The 25,666-nt window shown below is 37.8% G+C and overlaps 1 protein-coding gene across 7 annotated transcripts in view; it reads left to right on the plus strand.

Annotated features, from left to right (window-relative positions):
* KIAA0232 (KIAA0232 ortholog) overlaps nucleotides 1-25,666 on the plus strand; it is a 47,669-nt gene that overhangs the window by 16,310 nt on the left and 5,693 nt on the right. For 2 of the 7 annotated variants that reach the window (XM_060774111.2, XM_060774110.2), the window contains 9 exons: nucleotides 3,579-4,089; nucleotides 9,241-9,378; nucleotides 12,632-12,698; nucleotides 13,887-13,971; nucleotides 15,992-19,262; nucleotides 21,423-21,531; nucleotides 24,263-24,367; nucleotides 24,715-24,789; nucleotides 25,022-25,120. In XM_060774111.2, the coding sequence (XP_060630094.2) occupies nucleotides 3,859-4,089; nucleotides 9,241-9,378; nucleotides 12,632-12,698; nucleotides 13,887-13,971; nucleotides 15,992-19,262; nucleotides 21,423-21,531; nucleotides 24,263-24,367; nucleotides 24,715-24,789; nucleotides 25,022-25,120 (4,180 nt within the window). In that variant the 5' untranslated portion in view covers nucleotides 3,579-3,858. Of the gene's footprint in view, nucleotides 1-3,578; nucleotides 4,090-7,540; nucleotides 7,623-9,240; nucleotides 9,379-12,631; nucleotides 12,699-13,886; nucleotides 13,972-15,991; nucleotides 19,263-21,422; nucleotides 21,532-24,262; nucleotides 24,368-24,714; nucleotides 24,790-25,021; nucleotides 25,121-25,666 lie in introns of those variants that run through there. The other 5 variants (XM_060774115.2, XM_060774113.2, XM_060774112.2 and 2 more) reach the window with 4 other exon arrangements.

A 25,666-nucleotide genomic window follows, 5' to 3' on the forward strand; every position in this document is an offset into this window, starting at 1 on the left:
GGGTTGTCATAAGTGAGAAATGACTTTGAAGGTCATCCCTTGTTAACAACAAGGGATCCTGTTGTTAACAATCAGGTCTTGCCATTCTGAGCTCTGGCTTCCATTTGTAAAGCACTCTCTTACTTTTTTGTCTACTGATGTTAGGCATCATATCTTTTTCTTTAAAAGGTAAAGGCTTCCTGTCAACAGGAAATGTGTCCAAATCTGGGGAGTGATGCTCATTTCCATTTCTAAACCGAAGAGCCAGCGTTGTCCGTAGACATCTCCAAGGTCATGTGGTCAGCATGACTGTATGGAGCGCCATTACCTTCCTGCTAGAGCAGTGCCTATTGATCTACTCGCATTTGCATGTTTTCAAACTGCTAGGCTGACAGAAGCTGAGGCTAACAGTGGGAGCTCACCATGCTTCACAGATTCGAACGCCAACCTTTTGGTCAGCAAGTTCAGTGGTTTAACTCACTGTGCAACTGATTTACTGATAGTCTTTTTGACCACCCTCTCTGCAACACTACATTTGGTGCTACGTTTGTTCTTTAAAACAACAGGCTATCATGCTTTGCTGTTTTATATATGTCTTGTCCCACTTGCGCTATCTGCTTTTACATGTTCACTTTTTAATTTAAAACTTGTGACCTCCTGCTAGAAAGCCTGCTGCAACCCTTTGCATTCCAGCTCTCTGTGGCTTAGGACAAGGGAGCAGCCATGGAAGTAACACTGAACTATGGTGTGTGTGTGTGTGTGTTTATGGCATTCTTCTAGCAACAGGAATTTAAAAATCTATGGTAGCAGTTTGAGGGGCTCTGTTGTGACTAGTGCAGCTATACAAGCAGCATAACATCTTGACTAAGAAGCTGTAGCAGTGAGAAATTGAAAGAAATGAACTGGATAAAAAAAAGTAGGGGGGAGAATTGCTGCAGAGCACCCCCTGGAGCTCTTTGTGGCACATCAGAGCATTGGGGTACACACTTTGGGAAACACTGTTCTAGTGTATAAGAAAATAAACTGGGTATTTGGGAACTGGTTTTTGTAAAAGATCTCAGAACTCTTTGATTTCTAGGTTTTAACAAAGTATGAAGAGGACACAGATCCCTGTTCTTGGTATAGGAGGGAATGAAAGATGAAAAAGATATATAACTAGTGAAGCTTGAAAACCTAGGAATTGCACAGTTGTGATTATAATTCCAACTGTTTTGTGTAGAGTTACAGTTTTGGCTGCCAGTTCTGTGACCACAACCAGGTTTATACACAAACTACAATTTCCATAAAATAACAACCGTTACCCTGGATTGGAAAAAAGTTCTAATCTTAGTTTCATTAGTGGATGTTGCCTAATAATGAAGAATGCAGTCTCTTGCTGATACTGCTCTTCAGTTTCTGATAGGCTGTAACTGGATTATCCCAGTCTTGCAAATGCTGGTTTATTCTGAGTTCTAAAACAAGAAAGGCTAGGGACCTGAAGACAATACTGATGTATAAGAAATTGAATAATTTTGCAGACTTCACTAATGCCGCTTTCTCCAAATATTCAAATTTACTGCTGTACGTGAGCTTTCTTTCGTTTTCCCTTTATTCTAACTAGAATGCAAAATCACAAAAAATAAAACCAACTATTTTTCTTTGTTTATAAGTAATGGGCAGCTACAGAGATGGCAGCGGCCATTCTGTCTAGAAGATGCATTGCTGTGTTTTGATGTACTAGAAATAGCATTGTGTCACTGGTGGCTGCCATTTTAGCTGACTTGTCTTTTTTTCAGAGCAGGGGGATGCATTTTACATTTGCAGCCAGTTCGAGATTGAGTTGATTAGTTTTCAAGTGAAAAGTTTCTCTCAAATTAGTGCAATCTTTTGGAGAAAAAAAAGGTGTTTGGGGGATTGCAGGGCTTCAGGGACACTTTGAGTTCTCTTTTGGGGAGAAGAAACAAGATACAAGTAACATCAACAATTATTTATTTATTTATTTATTATTGGGTCCCAAAGGTCATATTTTGCCCTGCTTAAAAAAGACCATCTAATTAATGAAAATGAAAATTTCTGCAAAAAAACAAAACAAAACCAGGAACATGAATATACGTATGAAATATTTGTGCAGTTCAGTATCATAGCATTTCTGCATGGTTTTTTTTTCCAGTGATGAGATGTGCCTAGGTCTATTGATTTTACTCCCTGAATAGAGGCACCTGGTTATCAGAAGAGGGAAACTTCTTGTCTGTCAGGATATGACTTATCTCTTAAATAATTGTGTATTTGGGAGCTTGGTGCTGGTGGGTGAAATTCCAGCAGCGGACCTCTTCTTTTTCTGTTGCTCCCTTTATTTTTTCTCTTTCTGTGCTTTCAGAAAAAGAGACTGATCACTCTTAAAAGAGTTCCCAATTCATCACTTGCAGAGGACTTTTGAAATCTTGCTATGGGCCACATGCAGTCAAAGCCCATAGCTGTCCCTCTTTGACACAAATACTCTTCTCATTTTTTTTCTTTATGACTTCTCCCTGAGTTTACCATTTTGCTTCTGCTTCCTCGCCCCCTTTTTACTGCTTATCCTTTATGGCTAACAACAGGATGGAGACAGTTAGTCTATACCAGGCACACTTTAAATATGCATTCTAAAGGGCTTCCTTAAACACTGCTATTTCTAGTAGTGAGGAAAGAGCAAACGATTGAAATTGTTGGGATGGTGTTGGAAAGCCTCTTCATTCTTTCCCAGTGCAGAAACTATATTCCTGGAATGTGGGCATCTCCTGAGCTACCATCACACAATACCCTTTAAGCTAAGTGTTTGTGTCACACTACTCTATAGCATAGTTGGTGCTAAGCCTTAGTCATTCTCAGACTTGTGTACATTAATTACACACACACACACATAGATATTTCCACATTTTTGTAGTTTTTATACATTTAAGGCACCGCTTATCAGACTTTCTGTTTCAACCAGCATGTACACCCTGAAAGTTTTCTGATTGGGTCACACAATGCTTTTTTCCCCTTTCCCCCATTTCAGGGATACTTAACACACTAATAACTTATTTTTAATGTTGTAATACCCTTTGAAGGGGCAGGCTGCATCCCACTTGCTGTTTTGTTAAATATCTACTCAGAGTAGCTATGTATCCCCTTCATGAAATAACAGTAAAAATGAAAAAATAAAGTATACACTTGTTCAGTATTATTTAACAACTGATGTGGTGTTCTGTTAAAGAGAAGGAGAGCAATAGTTCAGGAGTGCCATTTGTTTACAGGTGGGTTCCACAAGGTTGAGCAAGCTTAGAAGCACATCTTACTTCAAAATATTCAGGAAACACCTGAACTATGGATTTGCTTCATTAACAGTAAATGATGTCTTTGCCCAGGTTTATGGAAAGGGAGATAGGGATCTCCTTTCTCAATTAAATGTTTTCCTCAAGGTGCACATTATGTTTTAAGCTCTTGATGTTCACATCAGATGTATGTATGAGGGTTTTCTTCACATGAGACTTGGCTTTTTATTTCAAAGTCCAGTTAATGCATAGATTTATGTGAGTGTTTTGTTTACTATGTGCTGTATGTATTTTTGAAACAGAACTTCTTTTTCCCCCCTCTTATAGGTCCTGCTGGGGATTTACATCTGGCTTCAATGTGAAATTAAGGTAGAAAAATGCACATAAACATGTGTTTCCTGTTAAGATTTAGTGTACTCAGTGGTTATGCCTGAAGAGTGGGGTCTTGTCTCTAGACTGATAACTGCCAGGAAATATAAATGATTGTCCTAGAAGTCAAGCGTGTCTCCTCCTTACTGGAGTGAAAAAAAAATCAACCTCCAGGTTCCCACGGAATATCATCTTCAGAAAATGCATCACGTTCTAAGGATGACAGCTACCTAGATTCATGCACCCAATCTATACAGTTGTTGTGGATGGTTTGCCATCTGAAAGCTCCTCAAGCTCCTGTCTGGGTCCTGTACCTGTTTCAGAAATGTCTCTGCTTCATGCTTTGGGCCCTGTGCAGACCTGGCTGGGACAAGAGCTAGAAAAATGTGGCATTGATGCCATGATTTATACTCGCTATGTCCTCAGTCTTCTGCTGCATGATAGTTATGACTACGATCTGCAGGAACAGGTATTTACCTATTTTAGATGTGTTTGATGAAAGATGAGTGCATGTTTTGTGTAACATTTGTTTGAACGACGTTGACATTCTATGTTTTTACTGGTTTCAATTCCCTATTGAAATAGTAAATCTCAGATGTACAAACACACAGGGACATCAATATACCCAAGTATTTGGGCCTATCCAGTGGGGTTTCTGGTTTATTTTTAACAGTTACTATGCCTTGGAAGTGCTCTGTTTATAAAATACCTGTATTTTGCCATGAGGTTTGGAGGATATACATTGTTTTTGACAACATGGAGTGGATTGCACATATCTTTAAGTTCCAGGCATGGTTTCTGATCTCAGGCAGTTGTAAAGAAAATGCTGAAAAAGGAGAAAAGAGAAGTGGATACGCACGCACATGCACACACACATACACACTTTTGTATTTCATAAACGGTAGCCTCCACCTTAACTGAAAAGAAAACGAATTTGGATGTTATATAGCTCAGATATGGGTAATGTCATGTATTATTAGACCATAGTCAGCATCATTCATCTATTGGCTAAAATGTGATTGTAGCTGGTAAGTTCATTATGAGCTTATAATGATAGCTTCAACAATTAAATTTTATAACTATGAATACTTATAATTTTTCAACACTTCTATGTTTGGTTAAAGGCGTCTCAGATATTTGGGGTCCTTTATTCCTTTTTCAGTATCTTTTTGCATCATTTATTTGATCTTCATTCTAACTTAATTTTAAGCTATGGCATAAAATTATGAGATCCAGAGAGAAGCATAATTTGTGCATTTCCAATGAGGATTTTTGATTGAAAATAGGAGAATAGACTTTGATTGACACTAAAAAATATAATGCTGCTGATTGTGCACATGGCAAATTATATGGAAAGACATAAACCTGTAGTTAATTTGGATCCAAATAATGTATTATCTTAAAGGTATCAACAAGCACTTCGTATGTTGCCAGGAAAATAATTGGCAGACAGTGGAGTTATTTTAATATAGGTGTAATATGAGCGCTTTTAGATGGACCAGTCACCAATCTGGAAGCCATGTTTTGAACTAACTGAGGTTTACGAACTTAATACAGTGATAGCTTAATGTATGGCTCATTGTAGAAGTCCTTCCTTGAAGTGGCCAGCATGTTAACTACAATCTTTAGGCCTGCTAGCTCTGGGAGGGGGTGCTGCTGCCATATGTGAACTAGGGATCATCTAGTTCACATATACCCACAATTTTTGTTTCAGTTTGAGACTGCTTCCCAGATATATAGTGAATCCATAACCTCTATGCAAATTACCAGAAGGACAGAAGTTCTTCTTTCGGGATTGGAGAACCAAATAAACTTGAATGCTTACAAATTGTACTATTTCTATATAACATAGCTCTATATATATAAACTTCCTAATCTTGGGTTTACAGTTAAGCTATGGAAACAATAAATAAGGAGAGAATAAAGCTAGAGCAATAAGTATTCAGAGTTCTCTCAAATGCACTAGAAATAGCAGTCTTCTGCTGGGTGCAGTCCCTGCATTGATTAAAAGAGTCCACTCTGTGGCCAGAAATGTGTCTTTTCCCATTGTATGTGTCTTTTTCCATTGTATGTGCCTTTTCTCCACTGTAATTTTCCTCTGTCATCTTCTCCAAGTCTTGGAAGATCAGGTTGAGGAGCTCCTCTCATTGGGATTCGTATGTAGTTGGTGTAATAACCCTGCTGAAAACAACATGGCTAATAATTGCAATCATTATAAACTATGGAAACAATCGTGTTAACACAGTTATCCATAGCCATCATTTCCCCCCTCATGTGCTCTTACTGGATGTGTGTTGTTATCCTGAACTGCAGTGATGGTACCATTAGACTATCTTTGAACACAATACAATTCTGAGCACACTACTCTCAACTGATTCTGGGAGCTAATCATCATCAAGCTTGGTTAACACTTGAATGGTAGATTACTACACAATACCTGAGATCTCCAGGTAGTGGAGAAATAATCTGTCTTGAATCTCTAAAGAGATTTTTCCCCTTGCCAGTGTTGGCAATACTGGGATAGATGGGCCAATCACCTCACTTAATACTGGACAGCTTCTGCAATAAATGCCACAATTTCTTCCCGGATACACAGGCTAAAAATAAGATGATGATGATGATGAACAACAGCAAGTAGACCTCTGCCACAAAATAGGCATTGACAGTTGACCAAAGTCATTATGTTGAGGAAGTGCTCATGTTTAGAGTGGGGTCAAAAGGATATATGCCACAGAATGATGGAGTGTGTACTTGTGTAAGCAGCAAATAAAACGCTATTTGAAAGATAAATGTGCATTAATAAGTATTTTTTTCTCCGGAGTGCAAATATCCCCCTATTTTTTAAATACTGTTCAGAAGTTGAAGCTGATATAGAACATCAGAACTTGTATATTTCCCTCCTATTGTTTTCAGCTCTTGTCAATTTCTTGGTCCAATTCCAAGGCTAATTATTACTATTTAAAATAACTATATATTCTGACTCTATGGAATCTGAAATTCTAGCATTTGTGCAAGTCTTTCGGATCCACTGTGTGTCTATGTGTTCATGAAATGAGATCTGGTATGATAGATCACAGAGACTCTTGAGTGGTGGTGCTTATGTTAGACATGGGAGATCCTGTGGGAGACTGCCCCCCAAAAAACCCTCTCCTTATTTCTTTGAATCAAGGTAAAACATAGAGTATATAGTATTAATAATGATATATAGTATTAATAATGATGATGTTAATAATACCATCTATTATTATTATTATTATCATCATCATCACCATTTTTATTTCTGCTTCCCCTTTTCTCCCGTGGGATGATTTACAATAACATGTCACAATCCAGTAAATTTAAAAACATGAAAATACAAAAGTTAATTTAAAAAAACAATTACATGTTTCTGTCATTAATTCAAAATACATTTAAGATACTGTAAAAATATTCATATAATTAAAATTACATTTAAAACGAAATATCATTTCCTACTCTTTGTGACCTCATGGACTAGGCCAAACCAGAGCTCCCTGTCGGCCACCACGCCCAGCTTCTTCAAGGTCAAGCCAGTCGCTCCAAGGAAGTATGCCTCTCATCCTCCTCCAAATGTCTGATGACAGGAGCATGCCTTGCTTGCAAAAGGCAAATAGAGATGAGGCCATCCTGGTCTCTCTTAGGAGAGAGCTCCTAAGAGAGACCAGAAAATCCCTCTCCATTGTTTCCATCAAGAAAGAGTCCATTTCTTAGTACTCTTTATAAGAATAAATGTTTTATGCTTGCTTGACACTAAAGGAAACAAACCCATCTTTGATTTCCTGCTGTTGATAGTTTCTTCTGTCAGGGTGGGAATGGGAAAGCCCTGTTGCACAAGTGGATTTATGTTTATGTAATGTGAACATAGTCCACTATGAGTTAACACATCATATTACACAGTGGCTTTTTACTTTCATTTCAGCATTAAAAATCATCTGTGTTTGGCTTGTTTCTGTTGGCTGTGTTGGAGACTTGGAGTAATTTACGGTATTGTCCAAGTGTTTTATATTCAGATTATTTGTCAATTCCCCAAAAACCGTATTTTCTGTAACTGTTTTTGTGATATTTGTCATAAGTATCATCTTTCTTAGAAGACTTACAGGACTTTACATAGATAACTAACTCGTTAGCATTCTACTTATGTTAAAATGGCTTCATGCTAAGATTTGTGTTAGCTGGTCCCAGTTTCGCAACTATATTTTGTGGTGACAAATCATGAAACAATGTAGGCTGCACTGTAATTCTTTGTTAAAGGGTGTGGATTACTCTGGAAGTCTCCCATAATGCACCTGTCATCCTGATCAACAGTTTTGCTCCAGCCAGATACTGGTTTCATCACAGTACAGCAGCATGTTACTTAGAGTGTTGAGATATAGAAGGCAAGAATCCTTGGTTCATAATAGTGAGCAGGGTGGGGTTGATCAACTGAGTTCAAGAGGCTTCACTTCACTTTTTAAGTAGCCATCCTTTAGGTCTTGACATTTACAATAGCTGTTACTATCATTTTCTTACAGGGCAAGCAAGAAGTTGCCACAGAATACTTTTGGTATACTTAGATGAGGCATATAATCTAGATAATCAGATTTTAGATCTAGGTTTTGGAACAAATACAAGTTGCAGTAACAGATGGCAGTGTCACTGTGCTTGTTTTCTGGGCCTTCCGAATTTTCTTGTGGTGTCTGGGAAGTAGGAGCACTGAATTGTAACGATCCTTCGTTTGTCTGGATTATGGCTTGTAAAAGATGGTACTGAGAACTACTGCTCAAGCAGTGTGAGGCTTTCATGGGGTTCCATCTTGTCCTGAAACTATTTCAGCTTCTACATTGAATTTTCTTTTCGTGTCAAGAGCGACTTGAGAAACTAAAAGTCGCTTCTGGTATGAGAGAATTGGCCGTCTTCAAGGACTGAACAAGTGATATGGAGTGAGTGATCAGCAATGCATTAAACACACCCGGTGCTACTAAGTTCATTTTCATTGGTTTCAGGGAAGTAGTAGAAGCCCTGAACGTCACAATGGACAAATTGAAAGCTAGATAAGATGTGGATGATTGATAAGAGCAGACTGGAAGATACTGTTTAACTACAGAGAAGGCTAGCTGTTTGGAAGTGTTTCAAGATACAGTAAATATAGTGGACCTAGAAAGGACCTTTTCAGTACTGCTATCCCACTTGTGAAATGCTTTCTTTCAATAAATCTCTACTGAAAAGATTTACTTGGTGGTAACTCTGACATCAAGTGAAGATTTTTTTGTAGGGTTTTAAACTATGTCACAATTTTAATTGTTGGTTTGCTTTTCTCCTGTTTTAGATACTGCTGTTCTTGATTAATGTGTACGTTGTATTACTTTTGTTGTATTATATTTTTGGTGTTTACCATAAAGCTGTCCTGTCCCAGGAATGTTTTTTTAAAGGATGGAATATAAAATGTCTATATTAAAACGAATAGTCAAGAAGATATAGCTTTGTGAGATGACAGATGGCAGTGTTGCTTTTATGTGACCCTGTATCATATATAGTATATAAATGTTCCATTAAAAAATTCTGAGCCTCCTGTGAGCAATATATGAGGAAAATATTGCAGTTAATTTTACTCTTCTTCTTGTAGGAGAATGACATCTTCCTGGGCTGGGAAAAAGGAGCTTACAAGAAATGGGGGAAAAGTAAGAAGAAATGCTCTGATCTAACACTAGAAGAAATGAAAAAACAGGCTGCTGTTCAGTGTCTTCGTTCTGCTTCTGATGAAGTAAGTATTAGCATCATTTAATTATATTTAATTTTTAAACTGTGATACTAGATTGGATAAAACCTATTTGGATTTTTCGTAAATCATATTTTTATATTAGTTTCTACAACAGTATCTCATCTTCAAAATAACCTCATTTACTGTGAAATCTGAGTGTTGTATAAATATTAGAAAGCCTGATTCACTTAACTTGCATTAGCAGTCCTCCCTAAAGCATGTGTGATCTTCTGTAAAGCACGAGCAGAAAGGAGCACAAGTGGAACTGTGGGCATACAATCTTCCTTATTGCTGAAATGGCTGTAAAGAAGGATGATCGAAGATTATCATATATAAGTCAACTTCAAGGGCAGGGTTGGGGTAAAAAAAAAGTCATATGACATGTGGATAGGTTGAGGATAATTCTGTGGAAAAGAAAAAAAACCATCATGAACAATGACACAAATTTCTTGATCAAGCATTCAAAAGGCCTTTCAGCATTCTACCTAGAGAAGGGATTGTTCCTTTTTTGATAAAAGTTAAGTTATAATATTGACTCTTTAAAAAAAAAAAAAGAACCATTCTCTTCTCTGAGTAGAGTTGCTAAAGGCGAGAGTTTAGTAATTCCTGGGAGAGCCTAAAAGAAGCACCAACTCTGACTACTTTTTTCTGAGGAAAGTACCAATGAACCGCTGCCTTCATTTTCTCAGTCAGTGGCGTCATGAGGATTGGTGTCACCCCCATGGACCTTTTTGCTATGCGAATGTCAGCATAGCCACTTCCCTTCTGAGGCGCTTAAAATGAGTAGTTTTCCTGTGAGAAGAAAAGTGGTAGATCAGTCTTCTTCCCTTTACCAGGTCTACTCGTGAGTAATCCACTCCCCTTCACAGTCTTAGCAACCCAGAAGGGAAGGTGCAGCATGGGGTTTGTGGTACAGAAGGAGGCCCATGGGATGACACCATACATTCTACACAGAGTTTGGTGATTCTGGGGGTTGTAACAGTGATAGTTATTTTGGTGACACCCCTTTTGCAGCCCCTTAATGATGCTACTGTAGCCATGCCTTTAAAAAGGCCAGAAGTGGTGCCACAGTGGAGAGTACTTACATTGACCATGGATAAGTACACCCAAGTTTTTTGGGTTGACTTTTTGTCAAAAGTATTTCAACTTATACATGAGTATATATGGCAATTAGGTGATTCGTGGCTTGTTAACTTGATTTTGAGCACACATTGTAGATATAATAGAATATAGTTTATAGTTGCTCTTGATCAAAAACTACACCTAGCTGTTGTGTATAGGAACTGGCTAATCAACACAGGCACTAAAATACATGAGATGCCATGCTGTATTTCATAAAGATAACGCACTGAATTAGTTTTCAGCCACATGAACTCAATATGTTTGGTTATCAAATGATGAATTTTTATGATTCTACAGAATAAACAACAGGGAAATGTACTTTCCTCCCTTCTAATTTGTTTTTTTCCTTCTGGAAAGTGGGATTGAGTCATTAAGGAATACATATTTTAAGTATTCTTCCATATGTAGAAGATGAAAGAGAAATGCATTTATTTCCCAAGTGCTAGGAAAATTAAATTCACTGGTGTTGTGTTTACACCTGTGTAGTGTCAAGCTGTGCTTGCACATTGATCTGCTTTAACTAAGTTAACTATCAATTTTCAGGTCTGTTCAGAAAAAATAGAAAATTACTTGAAATTTTAATACAATATTTCATTAATATTTAAAATCTGCAGTGTGCAATAGATCTAGCTAATACGACACTATCACTTGTTAAATAATTACTGCAATAGGAATATATATGCATTTTCATCTTTTTCATATATCCTTCATTATCTAATTACCTGAGAGGCTGCCTCGGGTAATTAGAGCCTGCCATTATCTAATTACCCGAGGGGCTACCCAAACTAATTTGGTCCTTGTGATAATTTGTGTTTTTACAACACTTTTGAAGATTTGAGATATATGCAATTTATATACACTTATTCTTATGTAAAATAAACTTATGGTCACTACCAAACTGTTATTGTGTAGCAGTATATTGACTTGCAGGAAAATCCTTTTCTTCTCCATCTTGTTGAATTTGAAACAATAATGAACAAGTATAAATGTCATCCAAAGGTGGGCACTTCCTCTTTGTTTCTCTGCTAAGTGAGTGAAGGAATCCAGTGCTTGTTTTAGCTCTTGTTTTTCTGGTACAGAACCAAACCAGAGAACACCCATGTGTTCAAGTGACAGAATAAAACAGATTGTAGGAAGAAACTGCAGCATGGATAAATTAAATTTTATAGTTTAATGTCTTATTCAATTGTTTTGGGTAACATATTTACATTCCAGTATAGGCTTATTTAAAGATCAATGTAGAGATAAATATAAAGATAAATGTAAAGGTTTGAATGAAAAGAAATTGCTGGTTTCTTTTCACTGTGCTTGATTGTACTCTCCATCTATAGTTTGAAATCCAAAATATTTTCAGTTTATCAAAATTCAAGTGGGGAACCTCAGGTGAAGGGAGTTGAGGTGACAGTGGTTGTTTTTTTTTTTTTTTTTGTTAAATTGGAATAGAATGGAAGCACATTTTGAACAGACATTTGCGTGGGTCCTTAAGTATCTTTTGAATCCAGAACATGCCCTTCCAAGGAATAATCAAACAAAAAAATTGTAATGCTGTTGTGTTTTCAAACATTTTCATTTTATTGGTTTTGCCAACAATGGCAATTCCTGCATTCCTCAAATAATAGATGTACCCCTACCCGTGTGCCTACCCTTTGGAGTAGCCCCTGTAGCTCCTAGGGGCAGGCGTGCAGGTGGATGAAGGCGTGAGAACTTGGAGGCTTCCATTGACTGGTGGCAGCCGAGGGAGGTCTCCTAGTTTTTGTTGGCAGAAGTTGCCAAGAAGAGCTAGGAGTCCTCCCTCAACTGCCACTAGCCAAGGGAGGCCTTCTAGATGTTGTTTGTCCACCAGCATGCCAGTGGACAAGGCCCATGGGGCCTCCCTTGCTGGTAGCCAAGAAAGGCCTCGTAGGCCTTGGTTGCCTGTGTGCACCAGTGGGCGAAACCTATGGGGTCTCCTTTAGTTGCCAGCTGGGGGAGGTCCCATAGTCACATCCCCCCCCCCCAAAGTGTGATTAAATACAGTATTTCTTAGGCAACTGTTATATAAGGATTTTTGAGAGAAGGCATGTGAACCTCCTTAAATACTTAAAACATGTTAGAAATCAGTAAAAGGGTATAATTTGATCTTGTTCTTCTTTAGAGCTCTGGGATTGAAACTCTAGTGGAGGAGCTGTGTTGCAGGCTGAAAGATCTCCAGAGTGAGCAAGGTGAGAATGTCCTTTGAAAAAATAGTTTCAGGGGTTATACTTGTTTGGGGCATATTCAGATGACAACTTACGATAGTTCAGTTGATGGCAAACTAGAATAAGATTCATTCCTTCTAAAATGTGATGAAGTGATCTTGTGTGAAGGTTGGAGCATTTCAGACTGCCAGTTGGAGTTCATGTGATAGAATGTTGGCACCGGCTTATTCCAGGCCCAGAAGTTAAAAAGTTACATTTTGGGCTTTAGCTCCAAATGCTAGCTGGGGAATTCTGGGCCTTCTTATCTAAAAGTAGGGTTTCCAAGTTGTGCCAAATCTACATATTGAATCAGAACCTTCTTCTTGACATCTAGTGTGCTATTCAGAGAAATTGATTTCACATGCCAAATCTTCACTCATGAGTCCTTATCCTGAGCCTGGAGAGATCTGTGACATTGGCTGTTTGTGAGAATAAGGCTTCCATTATTTCAGGACTGCAGCTGTGAAATTTTGTAATAATATGTAATATTTCATGCCACCAGTGATATTTTTGGCACACTACAAAAAACAATGTATAGCCATAGCCAGATGTTTGGTGAAAGTTTCTAAATTCTGGCAAATATTATTTGATAAAGGTTTATACACAAACTAGGTTAAATTTATTTTAACCCAAGTTAGTAACATGTACTTTTTGGGGACTTTGCTGGTGTGAAATCTGGATTTTGCTCAGTATTTTAACTCCAGAATTGCTTGACAATGAAGTAATTTAGATTATGACTTTCCTGTTAGTCCCTTGTTGTTCAGTGTTCTACAAATTTAGTTTTTTTCACACATATTGAAAAAACATGCAGCTTGCATTCCAATGTTTTTCAAAATATTGATACACCTTGCATCTCAATATTGCTATGAAAATAAAGAATGTTGATGGCAGTGATTTCTATCCATAATAATTTAGTCATGCTAAACTAATATTTTAATAATTAATGAGTCCCTTTGGAGAGATAGGGTGGGTTATAAATGAAGATTATTATTATTATTATTATTAATAATAATAATAATAATAATATAACTAAAACCCAGTAGTTGTCATTATATTAATGATGTGTAATTACATCATTTTAAATATAAATATTTAGCATTTGTTGCGTTTCGGTTTCTAAATAAGTATAAAATAACAAAGAGCATTTTCACATGGGCTGTCTTGTTTTTACAGCTGGGGAGAAGATCCACAAAAAGCTTGAGGGCTCTTTGCCTTCTGAAGTAGATTTGTCTCCTGCAGCAAAGGATCAAGTGGAAATGTATGTATCGCTTAAAAATGATTCTTATATTTTATATAGATGTAAATGCAAGACTTATTTTGATTTATTACTTGAAATAAACATATAAAGTCATTCTTGTCTCATATGAATAAGTTCATTGGTCTTAATTTTAGTTTTTTACTCAAGAGAAACATGCTGCAACACTGAGCTTGACAGTTTAAAAGATGTTAATGCAACATAGCCTTCTTTCCTATTAGTGAAATACAGTATTAATATTTGTCTTCAAACATTAAATTTCAGTATCCAAAATGTAGTACGGTGGAGTCTCACTTATCCAACCTTTGCTCATCCAACGTTCTGTATTATCCAACTCAGTCTGTTTCCACCCGGATCCACAGCTGTTTCAATACATTGTGATGTTTTGGTGCTAAATTCGTAAATACAGGAATTACTACATAATGTTACCGTGTATTGAACTGCTTTTTCTGTCGATTTGTTGTAAAACTTGATGTTTTGGTGCTTAATTCGTAAAATCATAATGTAATTGTATGTTTAATAGGCTTTTCCTTAATCCCTCCTTATTATCCAACATTTTCGCTTATCCAACGTTCTGCTGGCCCGTTTATGTTGGATAAGCAAGATTCTCCTTTAGTTATTAAATAAGACTATCTTATAGTATCAAAATGGGAGTGTTGTACCAAAATGGATGTTTAAGCTGAGGGTATTAGATAGGAACGATTAGTGACCCGGTGAACCATAGGTTGATCTCAGAAACAATATATGCAGTGATACTACCAGAAGGTTTTTGTATGAGGTATAGTGATTGTTTCCTTAAAGAAACTCAAGAAAATCTAAACTATTTAACCAGCTGTATCCTAAAATGAATTACAGAACATGCTATGAATATGCTATTTTTTATGCCTATTGGCATCCCTGAACATACAGGAGCATTCAGTTTTCTTGGGCCACTAGCATAGACTTTATTCTATTTTACAAAGGGCTGGTGGCTGACTGATCCAATTAGAGCATTTCTGTGTTTGTATGATACATCCAGGATGCCTAAATATCACTAGAGTCTTATTTTCACAATATCTATATAAGAGTGCTCCTCAAACTTTCTACTGTCCCTTCTATGCCATTTTTTCTGGGAAATAGTAAAGAAGGCTGGATATTTGTCAGGGAATCCAGTGAAATATATCAGAGCCCAGCAGGTTCAGAAATTTAGCTCTATCGATGGTGGAGTCTTCTCAGTTTCAATTACCTCCACTATCACACCTGATCATCATCTTTGTACCAGAGGCTAGAGACTGTAGTGTCCCATTATTGAACTACATTAGAGCTTTAAGAAATGATCCCGATTTCCCCTCTGTGAAACAAAAATTAATCAGTTAAGCTTAGTGTTTTTTAAAGCTCTACATCAATTCCTATGCAGTAAGAAAGTTCTGCAGTCATAGAAAATATAGGGAATACATGCAATGGAAATACCTGTATTCTTGGCGAATCCAATGCCTTCACAACTTTAAATGCTTTGGTGCAGTGTAGGATTATGTTCTATCAGTTATTTGTTAATAAGGGTTTCATAACTTAGTGCTGCTGCCCTCCTCATCTGTAATTAGGAAGCAAGCCCTATTGAACACTATAGCAGAGTTTCCTTCCAAATAAAATGTGTATTTTTAGTTGTTGAAAGGTTTTTGCTCTGCATTGCTGTACAAAAATTATTCTGTTTTTGCAAAAATAAGCTGAGCAAGATGTTTGATGTTTTGTTTCATGTCTGATATAATAGGTTGCATTTTTCATTTAATTTTAGTTAAGTTACAATTTAACAAGTAAAAAATAAAATGTATTATTATTAGTAGTTGTAGTTGTAGTAGTAGTAGTAGTAGTGAATTTTCCAAATACATGTCTATTGGCATGCATAGATATCCGTAGCAAAAATGTGAAGATTAAAGTAGACATGCTCCTCTGTGTGCAGTTGAGTAGTACTCAAATCAAGTATAGTTAAATGTCGCCCATCTTTTAATGTCCATATACCTTAATGTCGATTTTCTCCTTTTCTCAGGTATTATGAAGCATTTCCACCTCTCTCCCAGAAACCAGTTTGCCTGCAAGAAATTATGACAGTTTGGAATAAATCCAAAATCTGTTCTTACTCCAGTTCCTCCTCATCTTCTACTGTCCCAGCAACTAGCACAGATACATCATCTCCAAAGGACTGCATTAGTGAAACTGAAGTATCCAAAGAACGAAATAGCAACAGAGTTCCTGCCACTTTACACGAGAGAGCCACCCAGCAAAAAGATAAAGATGAAAAAGAGAACAAGTTTGGGAATAGCAGTATTGAAGAGAAACCTGCTTTCTACAAAAAGCAAGTCCGACACAAATCTGAGGGAAAGATTCGTCCTCGATCTTGGTCTTCTGGCTCAAGTGAAGAAGGTTCCAATTCTAGTGGTAATCAGAGTGAATTAAAGTCAGCTACAAAATATGTTAAAGTAAGGCATAAAACAAGAGAGGTCCGGAGCAAAAAAGGACGAAGCGGACAAAGCAGGCATTTAGCAAAAGCCGGTGAAAAAGCTGAAAGAAAAAATTATGGCAGTAGCAGCAGCAGCAATGGATCCATCAAACAATTGTGTAAAAGAGGCAAGCGACCATTTAAAGAAATCAGAAGAAAAGAAGCAGGCAGCTATGAGAGAAAAGAGCTATATTATGATGGCAGAAATGAAAAAGAATATAAGGAAGAGCCTTTATGGTATACTGAGCCAATTGCAGAGTACTTTGTTCCCCTGAGCAGAAAAAGTAAGCTTGAGACAACATACCGCAACAGACAAGATGCATGTGATATGACATCAGAGGCTGTAGAGGAATTAGGTGAATCTGTGCAAGGTCTTTGCATTAGCAACAATAATATTAATAAAACATACCTCGCAGCAGGTACTTTCATTGACGGCCGTTTTGTGGAAATGCCTGCAGTTCTAAATGAGGATATTGGCCTCACTAGGACCTCAATGTGTTCTCAACCAGAGGACGACACACACTCAGATGGTGTTCATCTTTCAGAACTAACGCACTTCTATGAAGTGGATATTGACCAATCCATGTTGGATTCTGGTGCCTCAGGCAAGATGCAAGGAGAGAGTCGGATTTTGAATATGATTCGGCAGAAAAGTAAAGAGGGGACAGACTTTGAGGCAGAATGTTGCATAGTGTTTGATGGAATGGAGTTGCAAGGGGAAAGTGCAATATGGGCAGATTCAGCCACCTCTGGTGCTGAAGGGTGGTTCTTGCAAGATCTTAGTAACTTAGCTCAATTTTGGGAGTGCTGTTCATCTTCTAGCTCTGGTGATGCAGATGGGGAAAGCTTTGGGGGAGATTCTCCAATTAGGCTTTCCCCCACCTTAGACAGCACAATGCTTAATTCACACATGCTTGCAGGCAATCAAGAGCTGTTTTCAGATACTAATGAAGGGTCTGGTTTAAATTCTTTTTCAGTGTTTGAAGTGCAATGCAGTAATTCTGTCTTACCATTTCCTTTTGAAAAACTCAGCTTAGGAAATGAAAATACAGATTCTAGTAGCAATGTTGGTATGTTTGGGAAAACGCAGTCTAGATTGTTAATATGGACCAAAAATAGTGCCTTTGATGAAAATGAACACTGTTCTAATCTGTCAACAAGAACTTGTAGTCCATGGTCATATTCTGAAGAAACACGTTCAGACAATGAGACTTTAAATATTCCATTTGAAGAATCCCCTCAGTTTAACTCAGATGATATTAATTATGTAGTTCCCAGAGTATCTTCAAGTTATGTAGATGAAGAAATAGATTTTTTGCAGGAGGAAACCTGCCAGGAACAGATTAGTTCCTTAGGAGAAATTCCTACCTTAATTTTTACAAAAAAATCCAAACTAGAATCTGTCTGTGGTATTCAGCTGGAACACAAAGCTGACGATAAAGACTATGAAACAACGCAGGTGTGTAGTGACAGCAGTCCACACGAAGATGACTATGGCTCAGGGGTTATTAAAGACATCTGGACAAATGTGACGGATGGGAATTCTGCAGCAGTTGTAGAAATAGATGGCATAGAAGAGGAGGTATATTCTGCTGACGTAAATCATTACTGCTGCTGCTTAAACGATGCAAAGTTAGAAATTCTTCAGGATCCTAAAAAAGCAGTGCAGAGATCAGAATATCATCTTTGGGAAGGTCAGAGAGAAAATTTGGAGAAAAGAGCGTTTGCATCAAACCATTTATCAAAAGTGGATTGCGGAGATTATACTACACCTTCCAAACCATGGAATATTAACCAAGATAAAGAAAATTCTTTTATTCTTGGGGGTGTGTATGGGGAGCTCAAAACATTTAACAGTGATGGAGAATGGGCAGTGGTGCCACCCAGTCACCCCAAAGGAAACTTACTACAGTGTGCAGCTTCTGATGTAGTTACAATTGCAGGTACAGATGTCTTCATGACACCAGGAAACAGCTTTGCCCCTGGTCACAGACAATTATGGAGACCCTTTGTGTCATTTGAGCAAAGTGAGCAGTTGAAGTGCGGTGATCATGGATTGAATCGGGGCTTTTCTTTTATCTTCCATGAAGACTTGTTAGAAGCTTGTGGTAATTTTCAAGGTGAAGAGTCTGCTCTCGAATATTCATTCTCTTCCTTTGACTTGAATAATCCATTTTCACAAGTTCTTCATGTAGAATGTACATTTGAACCAGAAGGAATTACATCCTTCAGTCCTTGCTTTAAACCCAAATCTATCCTTTGCTCTGATTCTGATAGAGAAGTTTTTCGTCCAAGAATATGCGGTGCTGGGAGGACACAATACAGAGCTATACGGATTTCTCCTAGGACTCACTTTCGCCCCATTTCTGCATCTGAACTTTCTCCGTGTGGTGGAAGTGAGTCTGACTTTGAATCAGAGAAAGATGAGGGGAGTATTCCTGCTCCTTCTCAAGCTGAAGTGTTTGATGATCCACAAGCAGATCTCAAACCACTGGAAGAAGATGCAGAAAAAGATGGGCATTACTATGGCAAATCTGAACTAGAATCTGGGAAATTTCTTCCTAGACTAAAAAAATGTGGAATGGAAAAGAGTGCACAGACATCTCTGGATTCCCAGGAAGAATCATCTGGAATACTGTTGCTAGAAAATGAGAATTCTTGTTCACAGTGCAGTATGAAAGACCTGCAAGATGTAACGGCAGGTGAAAATTCTGAAGCCAGTTGCAGTGTTGTGGAATCAAGAGAAGAGGAAGACAAGTCTTGCAGCTGTAAAGGTCATTCATATGAAGAGAATCCTGTTTCTTCAGCACATCTAAAAGAGGTATGTTCCTAAGAGAGGCACAGTGAAGCTTTTATTTATATGCAATCATACAACATGGTTTACACAATTTAATCAGCTCTATGTTATTACAAAAGGCATATTGGGCAGATGTCAAATTAATGTTAAGATGTGTAAATGTCCCGAGTAAGAAATCGGATGTTTGTAACCCAGGGGCTGCCTTTGTGAAGAATTAAGTAAACAGCCTTGAATCGAGTTGTTACTATTGAATATCAGAATTTTCATGCTTGAAACAAAATTACAGGTTTGGATGTTGATTGTCATATTTAATTGCTTTTGTGTAAAAGGAGATACACATTTAAACCCAGTGATGTCTGCCCATACAGACTAAATTTCCCAGGGCTTCCAAAGTAGAAGTGTATTGAGCCTTCCAAATGTATACACATTTCATGGTATCTTGAGTGATGTCACTCGTTTCAGATTACAAAGCAAAAACAGATCTGAGCAGGAATAAAATCAAAATATTTTCTGTGCTTGTAAGCTTTCTGTTGTATGTTCTGGCCCACATCATCATCATCATCACTTTATTTCTTAATTAGTCGCTCTCCACCAAAGTGCTCCGAGCGACTTACAATTTAAAATAGCTTCTACACAATATAAAACATTCAGTATAAAAACATTCAACATAAAAAAATTCAACATAAAAACATTCAGCAGTAACTATGGCAAAATTTGATCCGATTACTTAAATGCACAACCAAACAGCCAAGTCTTGAGCACCTTTACAAAAGGTTGCAACTCCGACATTGCTCTAATATGTGGAGGCAATAAATTATGTAGTTTTGTGATTATAAAACTGATTTGACAATAGAAACAATGACACCCCACCCTTACCTCATTTGACATCTTTCCTAAGATTGGAGAATCCTTAATTGTGATTGTCATCACCATTAGCTCATAGAATCTGTTTGCATTTATTTCCTGGAACTAGTTTGAATATCCACAGGTTCAGCTGTTGCAGAAAATTTCCCTTTTGAAAATACAGTACTTGAGGCATGCTATTATTTCTTCCTATTTCCACTTAAGTTGTAATAGTATTTTCAGGCAGCAGTATTTCCTTTTGTTTTATTGATGATGATGATGATGATGATGATGATGATGATTTATTTATTTCTAACCCGCTGTCTCTCCCCAAAGGGACTCAGGGCGGCTTCCAAATACAAAGGCAAATATTCAATGAAATATACAATCATAAAAACACAGCACAATAAAATAACAGATAAAACACGGTTAAAAAGCACGTACAAAATAGACTGTAAATTATCAGGCCTCATAAAGTACAATAACAATAAGTACTGTTTCAGTGTAGAACCTAAAAATACAAAATATGAATGTAAAAGTGGCTCTACGAATGTGTAAACATAGATAAGCCTTGTATCTAGGTCCAGATAGGGCAGAGAAAATAAAGTCCACATTAACTTCCTTGTTTTTCCTTCTCAACTTTCTCTTCCTCTGCTTTTATTCTTCCGGTTTCACTTGAGTCCTATTTTTCTCATTCCCAGGATGTCATTTTTCTTTAAAATTAATTAATATTAATATTAATTTTCTTTAATAAATTTTGTGATCATGCTCAGCTTTATTTACTCAAGCAACATAGGCAGTGATCAAACTGGACAGGTATTCAGTATTACATGCCCCTCTCAAATTGTTCAGTTATATGGGGAAGTGATAACCTTTTTGAAACTTGAACATATCTCTCAAACTTTGATTGAGTTACAGTCCAGTGAAATACAGTACAGTAAAATAACCATTAGGTTCCACTTTCCAGATAAAGGGAGAAAAACAGAATGGTCATATACAAAAACAAAATAATATATGATTGCAAACATTATTTTCTTCTCTGGTAGGAGAAATCAGGTATAGTATTGTTTCATATGCTGATTTTTAAAAAATACTCTATATCTGCAATTTTGTGCTGCACGTTTTACGCAAGATAAGCCTTATTTCTGAGTAGACATGCTTAAGATTTTCCTGTACATATTTTAATTGGACTAGCTGGTATATACACCACTCTGTGGAATAGCTTAGTAACTTTTTCTTTGCATCCAAAGTGAATTTGGATACAGACCACTCTGTAATCATAAGCATATATTGTACTGTAGTAGTTTCTCTTAAACTAAAATACAGTTATTCTCAAAACAGTTCCCCGTATTGAATAATGATCTTGAGAAAACAAGCTACAATCAAGCAAAGCAGTGCTGGTGGGAGAAAGCTCTTTATACACCACTCTTTCCTACATCTGAGAATGAAGGTAGTGGTACTTTTAATTTCTTTACAATAGAACATGGTATAACTGTTGAAATACAAGATGAATTCATATGAAGTTGTGCCTTGTGAATTGTAGCTATTTCTGGGAAACATTTCCATTCATCTACTTCTTGTTCTTTCTGATCAGTGTAGTAATGCGGTTAAAATTTCAGTGTTTGACATAATGATACAAGTATACCTAATGTTTACATATATAGGATTGTATGTTATTACTTGATCCATGGTCATCCATATATGGTTTAATCACGTCCCCACTCTAATAATAAGCTGAGGTAATGAATGTTCACTGAAAGGGAACCAAAGTAGTGCTATTGAGAAGCAAGACTGAGATAATGGTATCCTGAGTTGTACTTGAGTTTTCAGATAGGGACTCAGGTTTGGGTAAGTATTCATTCTTACTACCGAGCTCTACTACTACTACTTGCTTTTATCAGTGTAGATGTTGTCTAATGAAATTTTTCTCAGGCTGTAGCTAGCTGAGGAACACATAGAATTTTTATTTGAATTATAATTTCTTAAATAAACAGCTGGGGGGAATGTCCCATAGACTTAGATGTCTCTACACTAGTGTGCAGAATACTGGAAATAAACAAGATGAACTGGAACTCTTAGCACAACAAATTGGTTACAATTTCATAGGCATAACTGAAACCTGATGGGATGAGTCCTATAATTGGAATGTAGTAATGAAGGGGTATAATTTGTTTCAGAGAAGTAGACTAAACAGGAAAAGGGTGGAGTTGTATTATATGTCCAGGATGTTTACACCTGTGAAAAGATGCAGAACTCAAACCTTGGTAACCAGGTTGAAAGCATCTGGGTAAGAATTAAGGGAGCAAGAACTGAAAAAGACTGAAGACCTGGATGAAACCATCCTTGAACAAATAACCAAAACATGCAGAAAAAGAGTAGTAATGGGAAATTCAAGTAGTCTGATATTTCTTGAAAAACAAACTCTGCCAAGAATACAAAAGTCCAAGAAATACCTCACTTGTCCAGAACGTGGAAGAGGCAACAAGGGGATTAGCTATTTTGGATCTTATCCTAACCAACTCTGATGACCTGGTCAATTGAGTGGAATCCTTAGTTGGGAGTGACCATGTTTTTCTGGAATTTTTGAAACAGAGGAAAGGGGAAACTGAGAGTAGTTAGATAATGCGTTTTTGACTTTAAGGAAGCTGATTTCAGGAAATGTAGGGAAATACTTAGTTCGATCCCATGGATCAGAATACTAAAAGAGAAGATTGTTAGTGATTGGTGGGAGTCTCTTTCCTTGCTTAATGGTTACATTAATCCTCCTCCTGCCTCAGAGGTAAGATAGTTTTTGAAAACCAAATAAACTGGAGATGGCTGGGGCTTTTCCTCCTCCCTTCTTGGGAGTAAGACCGTTTAAAAAAAACAAAACATAGCCAGCTGGGGTTCTCCCTCTTCCTTCCTCCCAACTCAGAAATAAGACTGTTTTTTTAAAAAGAAACCAGGGAAGCTAAGGCACATTTTTTCTTCACATGATGGTCACCGTCTCCCTTTTGTGCAAAAAAGAGGCATTAAAATGCAACAATTCTATGGTGAAATGCAGGATTTTGTTTGGGTATAATTGCCACAAAATTCTCCTGTACCTTCACATAGTTATATAATACTAAGTTTGGGGACCCAGCAATGCCTGGGTTATTTGAAGAAGGGATTGTTTTTTGGGGGGGATGTTAGAGTTTGGTAATTTGTAGCTCTATTTCTTAGAAAAAGCCAGTCTTTTCTGGGAGTTTTTTTAATGAATGCTCCCATTAGAAAATGCTTAAAGATGTGGGTGAACTGCAATTTCCAAAATCATGGACCAATCACCCCCAAACCAGGCTTGTATGGACAGTTGACCATGTTGGGTCTGTGTCCCTGGTTTGGTGCAGATCCGACATTGGCTGGGTTCAGTGCTCTCTGGAAAAGTGTGATCTATAACTCCCATATGCCAAGGTCAATCTCCTCCAAATCCCACCTGTATGCACAGTTGGCCATTTTGAGTTGGGTTCACAGTGCTGTCTGGATGTAGGTGAACTACAATTCCTATAATTTGAGGTCAGTTCCCCTCAAACCTGGTCATGGGGGTTCTGTGTGCCACATGTGTTCCAGTTCCATTATTGGTGGGAGTCACAGTGTTGTGACGTGATTCAGGGTGAACTACAACTTCCATTATTTTGAGTCAGTCCCCTGACTTCCTCCAGTATGTTCAGTTGCTGGTCAATTCCTCTTGTTTGCTGTGCGCCATAGAAAAGAGTAGGAAAGGGTTAAGGGAGAGGCAGTGGGCAGGCTCATGCAAATTCCATACAAATTGAGAGAGAAAGGAACACTGGGATGGGGTGCTCACTATAACCTGCAATGTCATTGGAGGGAGAGCCATTGGTGTCTCCTACGTAGTATGATCTGTAGCTGTTTGTGGAGGTGGGAGCTTGTCTGTGTAAGTGGACATACCATGCACATACAGATTTTTACACTTTTATTATGTGTATTGCACTATTTTAAGTACCACAACACTATTAGGATAATGAGAAGAATGGAGAAATTGGGCGAAAATTGATTCCTTTGCTTAATTAAAATGTACTGCTATTCTGTGTCTGTAAAACAGGGTATTTGGCAAGCCTATTAAAAAGGGACTTTATAGCAACAACAGACAGCCAGTGCAAGCCATAACTTCAGCAAGGATAGATAGATAACCGTTGTGCTCTCAGACCCCTTACAGGTACTCTGCTTCTGGATTCCAGACACACACATGCACCAGGAGCCTCAACGCCACTGCCGCAACTGGGGATTGAAAGACAAGGCTTACTGCATAGGTAATTTGGGGTGGGGTTGGGAAGCAAGAGAGTTACCGGGGGTGGGGTGGGGGATCTATACAGATGATGAGTCTTGAACACTCAAGATGTTCAAATGAGAAACACCCATAGCTAGAGGATTTTACTACTGCACTTCCGGAAAAACCCCAAACTATACTGTCTGAGTAGATTCTGTAACACTAGGGAGGCTTCTTTTTTGCAAGGATTGGGCGCAAGGCTCAGTGCGCTCATACCACACGTTGGGAAAACTAATGCAAACCTTACAAATGCCTTTATTGAAAAGCAAGCAGTGCTCTCCATCTGTTGTTAGCATAGCAAACCTCTGTTATATTTTTTTAATCTTACAGAATCAGAACCAGGAGATACTACAGCGGAACAGAAAGAGGAGAGAGAAATGCCATGCAGTTCACAACATTTGATGAGTGAGTATTACATCTGGAGCAGCACCTATCTCTCCAGATGTGTAGTGGAAGGCTAACAGGTGAGTTCATCCTTATTTGGGAGAGCAGGGAGGCTGGCTGAGTTATGTGAAATGCAATATCTATCAGTAAGGCATCCTTCCTCATCAGTGCTTTTTATTTTGTTCACATCTAGTATCTGCATTTACAGTAGGCTTTGGTCATCATTTCCCTATTTTCTTTCCTTTCTTTACAGGTAACCCAGCTATCATCAAGCATGCACAGAAGCCAGACTGTTCCCCACATGCCATAGTATGCAGATCACAAGATAGGTCTACAGATTCATCAGCCACCAGTGAGAAGCCAACTGTTTGTATATCAGCTGCCACAATTTTGCTCCTGTAGGGCAGTGGTTCTCAACCTGTGAGTCCCTAGATGTTTTGGCCGTCAGCTCCCAGAAATCCTAACAGTTGGTAAACTGGCTGGGATTTCTGAGAGTTGTAGGCCAAAACACTTGTGGACCCACAGGTTGAGAACCACTGCTGCAGGGTTTATGTGTTTTTGAAAGTTACTCCACATAGGGTTGGAGAAAGCAGGCTTGTTATGCTTACGCCTGCCATGCAACTCCTCAAGAATAAACAATGTGGCAGTTCCTGCACTGTGGTGTTGCCAGAACCCATTCTACAACTGATACTGCTTAATAAAAGTGGTGCCTGTTTCACTTTTCTTACAGTGGTTAGCAGATAAGGAATACTGATCTAAACATCTTCATAGGGCAGGTCATGGGGGGATTCTCTACCACAACAAGGGTTGATAATCTGTGTGGCTATAATTTTATACCATTATTAAATATTTTAAAATTCCAAAACATTAAACATGTAATGCAATAGTGTTATTATAT

The sequence above is a fragment of the Anolis sagrei genome, chromosome 4 (genome assembly GCF_037176765.1).
Source record: "Anolis sagrei isolate rAnoSag1 chromosome 4, rAnoSag1.mat, whole genome shotgun sequence".
NCBI classification, from domain to species: Eukaryota; Metazoa; Chordata; class Lepidosauria; order Squamata; family Dactyloidae; genus Anolis; species Anolis sagrei.